At 34.0% G+C, this 15,955-nt stretch overlaps 1 protein-coding gene across 6 annotated transcripts in view; it reads left to right on the forward strand.

Moving 5' to 3' along the window:
- The window catches only part of SLC41A2 (solute carrier family 41 member 2), a 104,382-nt gene that overhangs the window by 60,620 nt on the left and 27,807 nt on the right, over nt 1-15,955 (forward strand). For all 6 annotated transcript variants that reach the window (XM_032493445.1, XM_032493448.1, XM_032493446.1 and 3 more), the window contains exons 7-10: nt 1,683-1,830; nt 6,197-6,276; nt 13,596-13,727; nt 14,619-14,767. In XM_032493445.1, the coding sequence (XP_032349336.1) occupies nt 1,683-1,830; nt 6,197-6,276; nt 13,596-13,727; nt 14,619-14,767 (509 nt within the window). The remainder of the gene's footprint in view (nt 1-1,682; nt 1,831-6,196; nt 6,277-13,595; nt 13,728-14,618; nt 14,768-15,955) is intronic.

Genomic DNA, 15,955 nt, shown 5'->3' on the forward strand with positions numbered 1-15,955 from the left:
CATCATTTGCAAACCTTTTCTCCCAGTTCATAAGTTGTCTTTTTGTTTACAGTTTCCTTTTGTTGTGCAAAAGCTTATAACTTTGATTAGGTTCCATTTGTGTTTTTGTTGTTGTTGTTTTGTTTTAATTTTTGTGGGTTTTTAAATTTTTTTGCTTTTATTTCTTTTGCCTTGGGAGACTAATCTAAAAAAAATAATGCTACAATATGTGTCAGAGAATGTCTGTGTTCTCTTCTAGGAGTTTTATGATGTCATGTTTTATATTTAGGTCTTTAAAACATTTTGAGTTTATTTTTGTTTATAGTGTGAGGGAGTGGTCTAATTTCATTGATTTACATGTGTCTTCTGTCCAGCTTTCCCAACACCACTTGTTGAAAAGACATTCTTTCTCCATTGTACTTTCTTGACTCCTTTGTTATAGATTAATTGGCTGTAGGTGTGTGGGTTTATTTCTGGGCTCTCTATTCTGTTCCATTGATCCATATATTTCTTTTTGTGCCAATCATGTTGTTTTGATTACTGTAGCTTTGTAGTGTAGTCTGAAGTCTGGAAGGGTTATGCCTCCAGCTTTGTTCTTTTTCCTCAGGAACTGCTTTGGAAATTCTGGGTCTTTTGTGGTTCCACAAAAATTTTATGATTACTTGTTCTAGTTAGATAGTTAGATTAGTTATTCTGGTTAGTATTAAATCTGTAGGTTGCTTTGGGTGGTATAGCCATTTTTTGATATAGATATATATATATATTTGTATTGAAGTATAGTCAGTTTACAACATTGTGTCAATTTCTGATGCACAGTATAATGCTTCAGTCATGTATGAATATACATACATTTGTTTTCGCATTCTTTTTCACCATAAGTTACTACAGTGTATTGAATATAGTTCTTTGTTCTGGTTTAGCCATTTTAACAAGATTAATTCTTCCAGTCCAAGCACATGGGGTATCTTTCCATTTCTTTGAATCATCTTCAGTTTCCTTTCTCAGTGTTTTATAGTTTTCAGTATATGTTTTTCACCTCCTTTATTCCTAAGTATTTTATTTTTTGACACAATTTCAAATGAGTTTTTTTAACTTTCTCTTTCTCATGTTTCATTGTTAGTGTAAAGAAATGCAACAGATTTCTATCTATTAATCTTGTATCCTGCTGCCTTGCTGAATTCATTTGTTAGTTCTATTTGACTTTATAGTTTGAAGTTGAGAGCACTAACTTCAGCGTCATTTACAGATGTAATTTTCTCCCAGCTCTTGCCGTTTCTTAGCCATGCTCTTAAGCTCCTAGGCCTCAGTTTCTTCATAAGACTGAAATGAGTTTCTACCTTGTACTGGTGAGGACAGTTAAATGAGATGAATATAAAGCATTTACCACAGTACTTGGTAAATGGTAGGAGTCAAATAATGTTAGGTTTTCTACTGTTGATATTCTTGTTGGTGACATTAGTTCCCATCTGGGTCACATAGCTATTTCAATAAATGCTTGCTGAATTAAATGTATTAGTTTTCAGTTATGTTATTTAACATTTTTACCTTATCTACAGTTTTCAGTTTGTTTGAAATTTTTAGAAAATATATGGCATGAGTAACTTTGATAACATCATATCTTCTGATAAACTTTTACTTTTAATATTTACATTTGCTACATAGTTAGAAGAGAGATTGAAGTGTTTTCTCTTTTTTAATTTTAGAGACCTATTACTACATTTCTCCATTAGTTGGTGTCTTTTTCTTGGCTCTAACTCCTATCTGGATTATAATAGCTGCCAAACATCCAGCCACAAGGACAGTTCTCCACTCAGGCTGGGAGCCTGTCATAACAGCTATGGTTATAAGTAGGTTAGTATTAAAATGTGTGTGTGTGTGTTTGGATGGGGAAGGGCGAGTTTATACTATACACATGTATCTATCTATATATAAATAGACATATAGATAGATTGATATAAACAAACCAGTTGCCTGTTTTTATTTCTTAGATCCGTCATTTTAATGTGAGTTCTTTATTATCCCAGGTAGTAGGGATAGAAATTACAAGAGTTGTTGAAATCAGTAGATGTACAGAATCCTCATTTGGCTACTGGTTTCAAAATTTTCCCCAACCAAATTCTTACCAGAAGGATGACTAAAATTTAGTGGTGTTTATCTTTGTGTGTATGTGTGTGTTTTAAGCTGACAATGACATTACTTATTTTGAACAGTAAGTTGCTTAGATAAGTATCAGAAAATGTTAGAAATGTACATACCATTTGACTACTCCACTTCTAGGATTCTGACAGGACTTAAAGATATAATTAAGGATATATGCAAATGATTAAGTTTTAAAGATCCTCATCACAGTGGAACTTTTAATAACAAAAAAAGAGAAAGAATACAGATATCTAGCAATCATGTATTGATCAAATGAATTATGGCATAGTCATAAAATGAAATATTAGCCAGCTGTCAGAAATAAAATTGTAATGTTTCTATTGATGTGGAAAGATGTTCATTATAAATTGAGTGAAAGGAGAAAACTAGAAAAGAGTATGAATTTCCTATTAAACTTGGTAGATTGACTCATGTTTGTCTTCTTACTGAAACTATTAAAATGACAGTAAAAGAAAAAAGCTATACAACTGCAAAAACAAAAGGGGAGCAGAGAGGACACTAGGTGAGAGATTTAGTAAAATTAGTAAGATAGGAATTCGTTGGATGGTTGTTAACTGAACTAACAGAAAGAAGAAAATTTAAATCTAACTGCCTATAGGACAAGGGGGCACCCATAAGAGGCAAGCTGATTTAAGCCTTGGAAACCCCCAAAGATGGAGGAACTAGAGGCACTAAATACTTCAAAAAGCTGAAATTAAGAAGATTGGTTGTGTTAATATAAGAAGCAATTGTTCCTAAAAGCCCTTTTCCAGCTTGAGTGCCAGGGTGCCTGCCCCCTTGCACTCTAGCAGAAGATGAGAATTAACCCTGGAGAGGCTAAATTAGCCTCTCGGTTCAGAATCACCTGCACCAGTGAGGCTGTAGATTAAGCAGTGTGAAAAACAAGGATTAAGGAAAAGTCTACATGCTGAACAGTGAATACTCTATCCTACTTCCTTTCCTTTTCTCATAGAATGCTGGCAGTCTGGCTTATACCCCCTGGTGAAAAATTAGGTCATTCCTTTCTGGGGAAACTCATCAGCACAAAAGAAAGACCTGCAGAGATTGACCCTGTGGGTCCTTTAGTGAAAGAGCTGCATGTCCTACCTGACCATTCTTCAGTGAGGCCCACCTGCTGACAAGCTCTGCCCACATACACAGAGAGCTCCAAGTATGCTTTGCATTTGTCCCTAAAGGAGGAGCAGGCAGTAAAGGATTGTCAGACATTTGATTATCAAGGCTTTTAACATGACAGAGACCCCCCCCCAAAAAAAGGTGCTCAAAAAAAGTACAGGCATAGTCCAAAAGTCTCAAAAAACTATCACCAGTATTCTTAGTGAAACTAGAGAAGCTATGGCATCTATAATATAAGAACAGAATACTCTAATAAAGAGGATTTGAAAAGCTGAAAAAGCTCTTGGGAATTTAAAAATATATAAATAGCAGAAACAAAAAAATTCAGCAGAAAAATTTTGAAGATAGGGTTGAAGAACTATCCTGGAAAGTAGAACAGAAAGCAAAGAGGTGGACAATTGGAGGCGAACCATAAGGAGAGGAAATTATCAAAGAAATAATACAAGAAAATTACCCAGAACTGAAGAATGTGTGTTTCCAGATTGAAAGGGCCTGCTGAGTACCTTGAACAGTGGATTAGAGTAGAAGGGACCCAAATCAAAGCATGTTATCATAAACCTCAGAAGCTTTCAGGAAGAAGAATCAAATTGCTTATGAAGTATTGGGAACTGGAATGATGCCCAGTTGGAACACCAAAAGTGACTCTCTCAAAATTCTGAGGGAAAATTATTTTGAACATAAAATGTAACACTAAATCAACCAAATGTAGGCTCAAGAAGTTTTCAGACATGTGGGATCTCAAAAAATTTGCTTCCTGTATATCTTTTCATATGGAAGCTGAAAGTAGATAAGGTCTAACAAAGTGAGAAAATCATTGGGAAGGAGGGTGACACAGGAAGGAGGAAACATATTCCATGACAGCATGTGGTTCATTTTTCTGTAATGCAGATTGCATTTTCCTGGGAAATTCAGGCAACAGGATCCCCAAAAATGTTGGGACTCGATCATAGTAGGCAGACCAAGACCCATCGTGGGGAGAGTGAAGGGAAGGTGTGGAATGACAGTGGTGCATCAGGCCCAGAGAGAGGTGTCCAGGTTGGCAGGAGGACAGTGGGCTTAGGGAGGAATGTCTAGGGAAAAAAAAGTGGAACTGATCGATTACCTGATGAGCTTGACCCTATTCAGAGGCCTTCCATTAACTTTGCTACAAATTTGAGGTGAATTAGTAATAAGTACCTAAAAAAATTAAGAAAAATATAAGACAGCACAAAAAAGTACAAGTGAGGAAATCTGATCATACACTTTGTGGCTCATTTGTGAATAATGATGATGTTATAATAAAGTAAACCCTAAGTAGTTCACCAAAAAGTTATAATATAGCCAACTGGCAGGAAAGAGGGAGGAAGGGAATTGTGAAGGGACTAAGGTGGGGAGGGGAGGGTAAGAGAGACTGAATGCTCATCTGCCGCAGTGGAAGTCATTAGTAAATGTCAGAGTCAAGAAATAGCTGTATAAATCTGTTTAGCAGTAGATGATTAAATTCCAGGAGAAACAGTTAAAGAAGTTAAAAAGCATTGTGAAGAGAGAGCAGGATCCGGGGTGGGGCAGGGGACTATTTGATAAGTTTTGTGGTGCTTTCACTTTTTAAATGATGCTCATACATTTGTTTGATAAAAATATTTAATGAAAGTGAAGAATGCTTTTACAGTTTGAGTTTTTGTTTTTAAGAATATACGTGTTTAAAAATGTCTGGGAGGCTATATGTCAGTTTAACCATGGTTGATTTTTATTTTCTTTTTGTTTGTATTTTCCAGTTTTTCTATAATAGGTTTTATTACCTGAGTAATAAAAATATTTTAAAATGTATTTTAGCAAGTGTTCATGTTATATATACAACATGATCCGAGTATTTTTGGTAGGGAAATTTATTCTTTAACACATAACTAGTTTATTCTATAAAATATGTATTTTTTTTTTAATTAGGGCTTAAAATACTGAAATATTTCTAAGGGTGATTATTTTTGGACTTTATAGTATACCTTTTAATGGGAACTCCTACCATTATACCATTATTAAGCCATTCACTTATTTTATTAAAAAATTAAAATAATAAAAATATAATAATTTCCTAGTATTAACTCTCAGGTAGTGTGGTAAGATCTGATCTGATATTTGGCATCAGCCCCATTCTGTGTCAGCATATAGTTCATTCTCCTGTAATGTGGATTGCATTTTCCTAGAAGATTTAGGCAACAGGATCCCATGGAATATTGCGACTGGCAATGCTTTATAGTATGTAGACCTGGAGACTGAAGTTAACCAGTTGATAATGATCTTGGAAACAAAAACAGATCGCTCAGCTCCATTGAGATGTTGAGAGTGTATATGTTTCTACTATAGAACCGTATTTTATTTTTCCAGACCTCTGTTCTCCAATTGAGCTCTTTCTATGGCTACAACTGATTATTTTAATTTACCAGTGATAAGACACATCCTAACTGTATCTAGTTTTAACATGATAAAAATTATCCTTTTAATGGCTTGTATACTTGAAGTATGAAAAGATACTCTCTTTAAAACTATCTTTTAGTTGTAAGAGTAATAAATGAACATGGCTTTTAAAAATTAATAAGTATAGAAAGATATTAAATGACCATGAGTCCCTTGTCAGTCTCACCCCCTAGAGATTGACATACTTAATTTCTTATATGTCCTTCCAGACATTTTAATGCACTTAAAGTTTATGCTTTTTTCTTTTTTGCATGTAACATATCTTGGAGACAAGAAAGCCCTAAAATGTGGGACCACAGCTTATGCCATGTTTTATTTTCAACATTTTGCTGTTGACATTGATTTTTGCTTTGAATATTTTTTCTTTTTATTCTGTTTTTTAATATCTAAATATTTTATTTGTAAAAGTAAGGGTGTTTGTATATAAAGAACAGCTTCAAATTAGCACATTTCGTTTCCTTTTCCTTAAATTGTATGTTTTTATATCTTTCAGCATTGGGGGCCTTATTCTGGACACAACTGTATCTGATCCAAACTTGGTTGGGATTGTTGTTTACACACCAGTTATTAATGGTAAGAATTAGATATACTGTTTCATAACGATACCGTATCTCTCTGTATTCTTAGGTACTAACAGGTATCTTTGGGTTCAGATTTTAAAAGGTCTGTCTTCCCATCCCGTCCATTTTATTTTCGATCCTAGGTTGTTACTGCTGGTGGAAGGTACCTTCCCTGTTCTCTGTGTGCAGAACACATTTTTTTTTTTAAAAACAACTGTTTTTTAATCTTACCACTATTTGTTTGAGAGTCAGACATACCTGATTTTTAAGGTTTGTATGGCAAAATGGGATATTTCAATTCTGTATTACTGTTTATTTTGGGCTTATCTGCTGCCTTGTATTGTTTTGTCGCTGCCCTTGTCGATTTTGATGGGTAAATTATTAGGGTTAGCTAGGATTAAGCATTGCTGGTGTCATTTCAGTCCATTAAAATCTATCATACCTCTGCTGATCCCTTTCAAATCTGCCTTAAATTTTCTCTTATCTATAAAATGGAAATTACAATACTTAAATTCACAGGGATTTTTTTGTACAGATTCCATTTAATAAGATAATTTTAGTCTAGTCCTACTGGCTTTTGGGCTGGCTGTCATTAAATTGGATTTCAGTATAGCCCAAGCCTATATACTTTAAAAAATAATTCTACCTGGGGAAATATACATCACAGGATATACTACACATTTAATATAAATTACTTTTATGTACTTATGTATAAGAAAATATATGAAAGCAAGTTCTCCAAATCTAATTTCACACCTAAAAATCTTTACTGAACATTTTAATCTTGGGGTAACTGAACAAATTTCCCCCAGAGATGCCCTTCCTGGTTTTCCTGGTACCAACATTCTGCCCATCACCTGCCTTTAAAATCATGGAACCATTTAATTCAACCCGGCCCTTCATCCTCTTTGAATAGATGATGGCCAAACCTTGTGTCTTTGTGCTTTAACAGAATTCACTTGTTCATTTACTTATATAACAAGCATGTCTTACCGTTGTTTTCTACTAATGTCTCACTCCAGCCATCATTCAAGTAATAAAGTAGCCTTCCTGATTCGCTCACCAAGGTGAGAGAGATGTTGATACATTTATTGGCAGGGAGGCAAAGGAGTAATAGAAAAGGAAGGATTAAGGATGCATGAGCAATGGTAAATAATGAAGGAATAAGGTCCACAAAATGATGGGCTACAAAGTAGCCTTAGAAAGAAAGGATACCCCTTACTTCGATGGAGTAATAAAAGGAGTCCTGAAGAGAGACTAAGGTGAAGGGCCTTACTTACAGTGACATTCTCAGTTGTCCCAAGAAAGGTAGATAGATTCATTTCTCTAGGGCAGTATTTGCCAAACTGTTTCATGTCATGGCACACGCAGAAAATTACAATATTTGGATGGCACATGGGGGTGAAGAAGGAGGAGAACACTTGTTACCAGAAGCAACCCCTTGAGTGCCGCAGCTGCCTCAGACCTATCCTACCCATGTGGAGCTTAGGAGAACAGTACCTAGACACACCTGTAACCTGTTTAAGACATTCTAGTTTGGGAAGTTCCTTTCTAGGCAGCGTTTCTCAGCCTTTTTTCATTGTTGCCCTCTGGAGCCACTTTAAACCTTTTTTTCCCCCTAAATGTGCCCATCCATGAAATTTTAATATCACAGATCCATTTCTGTACTATATGTATATCTGTGCTTTATAAATAAGATATTGAATATAGTTGCCTGTGCTAGACAGTAGGACTTTGCTGTTTATCTACTATTTTTATTTAAAAAATTTTCATTGAAGTATAGTCTGTTTACAATGTTTTGTTAATTTCTGGTGTACAGCATAATGTTTCATTTATAAATATATATGTATTCCTTTCATATTCTTTTTCATTATAGATTATTACAAGATATTGAATACAGTTCCCTGTACTATATAGTAGAACCTTACTGTTTATCTATTTTATACATAGAGTGTGTATCTGCTAATCCCAAACTCCTAATTTATCCCTCCCCTACTTCTTTCCCCTTTGGTAGCCGTTAAGTTTGTTTTCTATGTCTATTTCTACTACCCTTTGCATTTCTTGAAACTAAAAGAGCAATACCTGTATGTGAGTTCTGATAAGGAGTCATGAAAGGAGGAGAAGTGAAGGTGCCTAAAATATGTAGGTACATATGGAAGATACGAGATCTGTTGTGCTGTTGATTATAAGGGTTTACTTTTTAATGAAATGAACTTTCACTTCAGGTCCCCTTGGGACAGTCCAAAAGAATCATTGACATAGTTTGAAATATATTCTATGCTGTGAGTGTTAAATATTTCCTGGAAACATATTTCTAAATTTAATAAAACATGAGGTTGGATTTTAAAGTAGTCCTTAGATGAACCTTCTGAATTTATTCATACTATCAAACCATATGTTACCATTCTAGCAATAAAGTACTTAAAAATTAGTTCTTGTGGACACCGAAGCCTCTCACTAATTATTTAATATGTTGGAAGTCTGCTTTTATTAATGTTATTAATTTATGTGACAATCTTTAGATGTTCTCCACTAGCTTTAGTAGTATAATTAGTCTGTGAGGAATTTAAGTAATTTAAAAGAAATGCTGATAGCCCAGCTCTTAGTAGAAGTATAGTGTACGTCATGATAATAAGAAAGCATTTTTGGCATTAAGGAAAGCCAATTATTCCAAGGTAATAATTCTGCTGTAGTTTAAAAATATAATCAGGGATCATGATGAGCTCATAATGGGGTTTTAATTCCATGGGAGGCTAAAACTTTAATAAGCTTCCACACTATGTTAGTTATTTTGTCTTCCATATGATGCCTTTAATCTACCAGAAACTGATTTTTGTGTAGAGTATGAACAGGAGTCCAATTTCATGACTTTTTTGGCATATTAATAACTAGTTATCTTGGCACTATTTATTGAAAAGTCTGTAGCACTCTTAATGATCTGCAGCACCTCCTCTGTGTGTTTTATGCGTGTTTGTGTGTGTGTGTGTTTGTGTGTATGTCTGTGTGTGGTTATCAGAAGTTCCTCTCCATTAGAGATTTTAATAATAAATAGTAAAATGCTGAATTTTATTAATTTTTCTGCATTTACTTTTATTTTTCTACATTTTTAATATAATTATATTTTCCCTCCATTTATTTGTTAATACACTGTATTACATTATTTTCAAATATTAAATCAGCCTTACATTCCTAGGATAAATCCAGTTTTGTGATATATTATGCATTTAACATTTTGCTGGATTTAGTTTGCCAACAGTTAGTTTGATATCTTTTTATGTGTGTTTTTATTCATAAGGTGGGCCTATAATTTTCCTTTTTCATATTGCTCTTGTTGGATTTTGAACTCAGTTACGCTAGTTTCATTATGTGAGTTAGATATACTACTCATTTTACACTGTAAAATAGTATGTGTAAGATTTTGCTGTTTTTATTATTTATTATCTGTTGCTTAAATATTTAGTGGAACTCACTTGAAAAAAAAACAATAAAGCAAACATCTTATGTGGGCTTGGAGGTTTTTTGAGGAAGATTTAAAATTTTAGATTCAATTTCTTTAATCATTACAGAATGATTCAAGTTTTCTATTTCTTCTTGAGTTACTTTTGTTGTTGTGTATATTTTAGGATATTTTCCCATTTGAATTTTTAAGTTTATTGGCATAAAGGTGTTCATATTGTTATTTTAGAAATATTGACAGCAGTTAGAATTATGACTTCCTTTTTTTCCCTGTTGTTTGTGCTTCCTCTTTTTTCTTTTCAAATAACCGGTATTTAACTTTTTTGACTTTCTTAATTTTTTCTCTTTTCATTATTTTTCTTCTTCAAGTTTGTGTTAATAGTTCTGTCTTTTCCAGCTTCTTGAGATAGATGCTTAGGTCCGTAAGCTTTTTAGTGTATGCATTTAAGAAGGTAAGTGTGCCTCTTAGTACTGCTTTAGCTACATCCTACATGCTTTTGTATGTAATACTTAATTTCCATTCAAATACAAATGGTTTTTAATTTGTAATCATGATTTCTTCTTTAATTTACAAGTTATTTGGAGATGTGTTTTCTCGGTTTCCATAGAGTGAAGGCATCAGGCCCTGAAGTTTTCTTTGTGGACAACTTTTTAGCTATGAATTCATTTTCTTTAATACAGGGTTTTTCAGCTTGACACTATCGGCATTTGAAACCAGATAATTTCTTATTATGGGGGAAGCATCCTGTGCATTGTAGGATGTCTAGCAACATCTCAGACCTCTGCCCACTAGATCCCAGTAGCACCTCCCAAATTATGATAACCAAAAATGTCTCCAGATATTGCCAGATCTCTCTTTTTTTAATTGGGGGTTGGTTCTTGGTGGCAAAATTACCCCCAGCTGAGAACTACTGCTTTATAGAGATAAGGCTATTCATATTACTGTTTCTTGTCAAGTGAGTTTCTGTAGTTTGTGGTTTTCAAGGAATTTTTAAATTTCATCTAAGCTCTCATTTTCTGGCATAACCATATTATTCATTTAATGCCTGCATAGTCTGTAATGGTGACCCCTCTTTCATTCTTACTATTGAAATTTGTATATTTTATTCTTGATCTATTCAAAGAACCAGCTTTTGGTTTCATTTCTTTATTCTCTGTTGTTTTTGTTTTCTATTTCATTGATTTGTGCTCTTAAACTTATTATTCCTTCTTTATACTTTCTTTCAGCTTAATTTTTTCTTTTTTTATGTTCTTAAGATTGGAATCTGGGATTATTGATAAAAGATCATTCTTCTTTTCTGACATAAGATTTAATGCTGTGAATTTCTAAGTATGCTTTGTGTGTCTCCCACAAATCTCAATATGTTGTGTTTTCATTTTCATTAAATCCAGAATATTTAAAAATTTCCATTGTGATTTCTTCTTTGACCTGTGGGTTACTTAGAAGTGTATTATTTACTTTCCAATATTTGGGGGAATTCTTAGATATCTATCTGTTCTGGCCAGAAAACATACTTTATGTGTTCCAGTTATTTCATATTTGTTGAGACTTATTTTATGGCTCATGATATGGTCTATCTTTGTGAATGTTTCATGTGTTTACTTGTAAAGAGTATATATTCTGTTATTGTTGGGTGGTGTGTTCTATAAATGTCCTTTAGATCAAACTCATTGATAATATTGTTTCAAACATCTATGTAGTTTTGATTTTTTTAATCTGTGTATTGTAGTTAATGAGAGAGGAGTGATAAAGTCTCCAAATATAAACAAGAACTTGTCTGAGTTATTTTTTTTTTTTCAGTTTTATCAGTTCTTCCTTTATCTATTCTGAAGATCTTGCATCTGCATTTAAAATTGTTATGTCTTTTTCATGAGTTGACCTCCTCAACCATTATTCAGTGTTCATTTTTATCCCTGGTAGTATTCCCGGTCACAAAGTCTTCTTTTTTCCTTGCTCAAATTGCTATAACCACTCTAGATTTCTTTTTACTTGTGCTTGTATACTATATTTTTCCATACCTTTAATTTTAATCTATATCCCCATATTTTTTAAACATTTTTTGTTTTATAATCATTTTACAATGTTGTGTCAAATTCCAGTGTTCAGCACAATTTTTCAGTCATACATGGACAAACACACACTCATTGTCACATTTTTTTTCTCTGTGAGCTACCATAAGATTTTGTGTATATTTCCCTGTGCTATATGGTATAATCTTGTTTATCTATTCTACAATTTTGAAATCCCAGTCTGTCCCTTCCCACCCTTCGCCCCCCTGGCAACCACAAGTCTGTATTCTATGTCTATGAGTCTAAAGATGCACGTTGTACATCTTTTCCACTAGATCCTTTAACGTATTAACCACAGTTATTTTAACATCTTTGTCAGATAGTTTCAACACCTTAGTCATCTCTGGGTCTGGTTCTTTTGGCTTCTTAACTCCTGACAATAGTCTGTTTTCTTTATTGCTTTTTACGGTCTCAAATTTTTATCGAATACTGGGCAATGTGTATAAAAGAACATTGGCAACTGAGACAAATATTATCTGTGCCTAAAAAAGGTAGACTTTTTCTTCTGTTAGTTCATTTCCATAGAGGACTGAGTCAGTCTCATCAGCAGTTGAGCTGGGTTTGTTTTTTGTGGTAATTATAGTTACCTTCAGTGCATCACTGACTTCAAATTTCTTTATTGATGAGCTCCTGCTCCTTACGCCTAGTGTGAAACGTGGAGTTCTATATGCCTGCAGCATGGAAGGCTTAACTGTTTGTGCTTTTGCTCCTCTGCTCATGGTAGACTGCTGATGCTTGCTACATGATGCAAGGCATGGGATGGAGTTTGGGATTCTCTTGTACTATTACCATTCTTAGGCAGTCCCTATACACTTGGTCCACAGAGGTAAGGCTTTCTTAGTGTTTCTTTCCCTCCCCTTTTGGCTGTCACTCTGCTAGATTGGTCTTGGCAGGAAGACTTTCTTTTGAGCAGGAAGACAGCTTTTGCTTCTGCTCTTCCTCCAGTGGCAGCTGATCTTTGCCTGGTATCAGACAGCTGGGGTGTTTTCTTCACCACCCCAAGCATAGTTTGTTTCATGTGAGAGAGAGATTCAGAAATGGATGTGCTCTCTTGCTGTGTGCCATCAAGGTTGGCTATGTCAAGTGTTCTGCCCTATCTCAAGTCTGTCTCACAAACACCCAGAGATAGCAAGCAGGTGAACGTGGACTCCCCTTGTAAGTAGGGTCCCCAGGTATTCTCAATGGTTCAGTTAGCCCACACTTAGTATTTAAGGATTTGAAATTTTCAGTTGTTTTCTTCCTACTTGATTTTATGGCTACTACATCCTCCTCCTATACTCTGTCAAAGGAGAAAGAGTTTGGGTGTCCTAACTCACCTTTGGGGCGCTTACTGCCCTTTGCGAACTCACCTTTCTCAGAGTGTATGAGAGGATAATCTAGGTTAAAAGATTACTTTCTTGAGTATTTCTTTCAGTGTCTCATACCAGTTTCTTTAGTAACCTGAGAAGACAAATATCAAACCTTGTCTATTTGGATAAATCTAGCTCATTTTCCCTCTCATTAAGATGATGAACGTGAAACATCATATAACCTAGTTTTATATTTTAGTTGTAATAGTAATTTTTTTAAATTACTTACTCTGCTTTCAGACCAGTTAGATTTGAAAAAATAATGAATGAGTCTTTCACAACAATGATTTTATGCCTTTGGAATATCTACCTCAACATTAAATAAGTCAACATTTCAGAAGAATTCTGTTTTGCTTTATTGGCCCACGATGTGACATAATTGGATTATATTTACTTGACTTTATGCAACTTATTTAAAATAAGAAGATAGCTACATTGTTTTTCTTTATGTTTCCAGGTATTGGTGGTAATTTGGTGGCCATTCAGGCTAGCAGGATTTCTACCTACCTCCATTTACACAGCATTCCAGGAGAACTGCCTGATGAACCCAAAGGTTGTTACTACCCATTTAGAACTTTTTTTGGTCCAGGTAGGTGCTCGTGGGTGAACTCTTATGAGTATAGGCAGGCAGCCTTTGTTGAATACATGTTTTGTGAATGTTGCACAGGTTTCCATTTCTGAGAGCTAAGTAGATTTTAAATAGATTTTGTTCACTAAATCTCAGTGAACAACAACAAAAAAAAGAATTTGTATCAATTTTGTAGTTGCTGAGGAACTTTGCATCATTTTTGTCTTTTATCTTTCTCTGGGATATCTTGTTTATGAGTCAAGAAAGAGGGGCCTTGTACATATAAGAAAGCATTGCGAGGTGATTTAAGGAGACAGATATACTGTCTTTTGTATGTTAATCCTTTTGGCCTTTCCAAGTGTAGGCATTTGATCCCAAACAGAATGAGAGAGGATAACCTCAGTTACAAGGAACATTGCATTGTTTATGTCCCAGACATAGGATGCCCAGAAAACTAAACAATTTTAAACCTCACAATTTTTGACAACTTTTTTCTCTGATGAAAGTAAATGTAATTATTGACTTTTGAATAAGGATCAGAAATGCCCAGTCTTGTAATAGCAATGAAAGAATCCTAAAGGAAAAATAAAATTAAACATTTCAGTACTTTAGGAACTTTATATTTTTTCTTTTGTCTTCTCTCTGTTTTTATAATAGATATTATAGTTTGACCAAAGGTCTTCAGAGCAAGGTTTCAGCAACTATCTTTCATTTAATAAGTAGGTAACATATAGGAAGAATTTCTAAAAGTTAAGTGAATTGTAAATAGTTAAAATTTATTTTAAGCAATTGACATTTATATGATTCTATACAATATAGTAACTAGAAGTAATCCTCAAATTTTAACAACCGCGACCTTTTATTCACCAAAATATGATTTTGTTTTAACAACTTTTACATTTTATGTTACAGGAGTAAATAATAAGTCAGCTCAAGTTCTGCTGCTGTTAGTGATACCTGGACATTTAATTTTCCTCTACACTATTCATTTGATGAAAAGTGGTCACACTTCTTTAACTGTAATCTTCGTAGTGGTATACTTAATTGCTGCTGTGTTACAGGTAAGAGTTAAAACCTCTTGCAATCTCTTTTATGCTCAAGTTGAAGTAAAAGAAATACTTTAGCGTTTCAAACCTCAGCTGAATGCCTTCGTGTATTGACTTGATATTCTTAAAACTAGTAACTCAGGACCACTTTTAATTTGATCAATGGAACCTTTGAATTTCCTGTGTCCTGGATTCTGCGTCTTCCTTTTTGTTCTCTTGTTTTGTATGAACACATTTTCAGATAAATTCCTGAGAAAGAGTGCTACATAAGGAAAAATTTTTTGAGTCTTTGCATGTTGTAAAATGGTTTTTCATGAATTGGTTGCCTGGATATAGAATTCTGTTTCTTTAGAAGTTTGAAGGCATTGTTTCCTTGCTTTTTAACTTCTCCTATTACCATGAAAAATAGCAACACATGCCATTCTCACTGCTGATCTCATTGTACAAAACTACTTTTATATTTCTAGAAGCTTGCAAAGGTCTTCTCCTTTTCCCTGTTGTTAAATTTCTTCTGGTATATATCTGTAAATCCGAAAATAATATGCCTGAATTTCTAGTTCATGGTTAATCTCCTTTAGACTCTTGCTAATGAAAATCGAGGATTTGGGTGCTCTTATAATGACCGGTCTTTCCCATATGGTTATATCACAGTTTTTGGTTTCATTAGTAGTCAGTGTTTCTATCATTAGGTCTATCTAAACATTGTTTACTATAGAGCCAGATAATGTACCTTCTTTCTTTTTGTGTATTTTATTTTTCTTAAGGTTAATAATCACATCTTTTTTCATTTGCATCATTTTCCATAAACCCATTTTTAATTTTTTCCAACTGTTCAACTTTATTTTGGCTTCTTGGCCATGGGTTCTTGCTAAGCTCTGTAGGATTTGGTACCTCCTACAGTGAGAAATCCTAACTTAAGAGATGCATTCAAATAATTTTTTGAAGAGATAACATTTGCATTTGGCCTTCAAGCAGTTTGTAGGAGTGAGTCTGGAGGGTAAGTATGGGGAATTATGCCAGTCAAAAGAAACTGCATTGATAATAATGATGTTAATGACATTAACTGACATTTAATGTGTTTCCTATACAACCAGTGTTGTTCTTAGTGCTTTACATGCACAGATTCAGTTAATTCTCACACTCTATGAGATTTGTCCTTTTGATATAAATCAGTGATTTTTAAACTGAAGTACATACAGAACC

Source organism: Camelus ferus, chromosome 12 (assembly GCF_009834535.1).
Source record: "Camelus ferus isolate YT-003-E chromosome 12, BCGSAC_Cfer_1.0, whole genome shotgun sequence".
Taxonomy (NCBI): Eukaryota; Metazoa; Chordata; class Mammalia; order Artiodactyla; family Camelidae; genus Camelus; species Camelus ferus.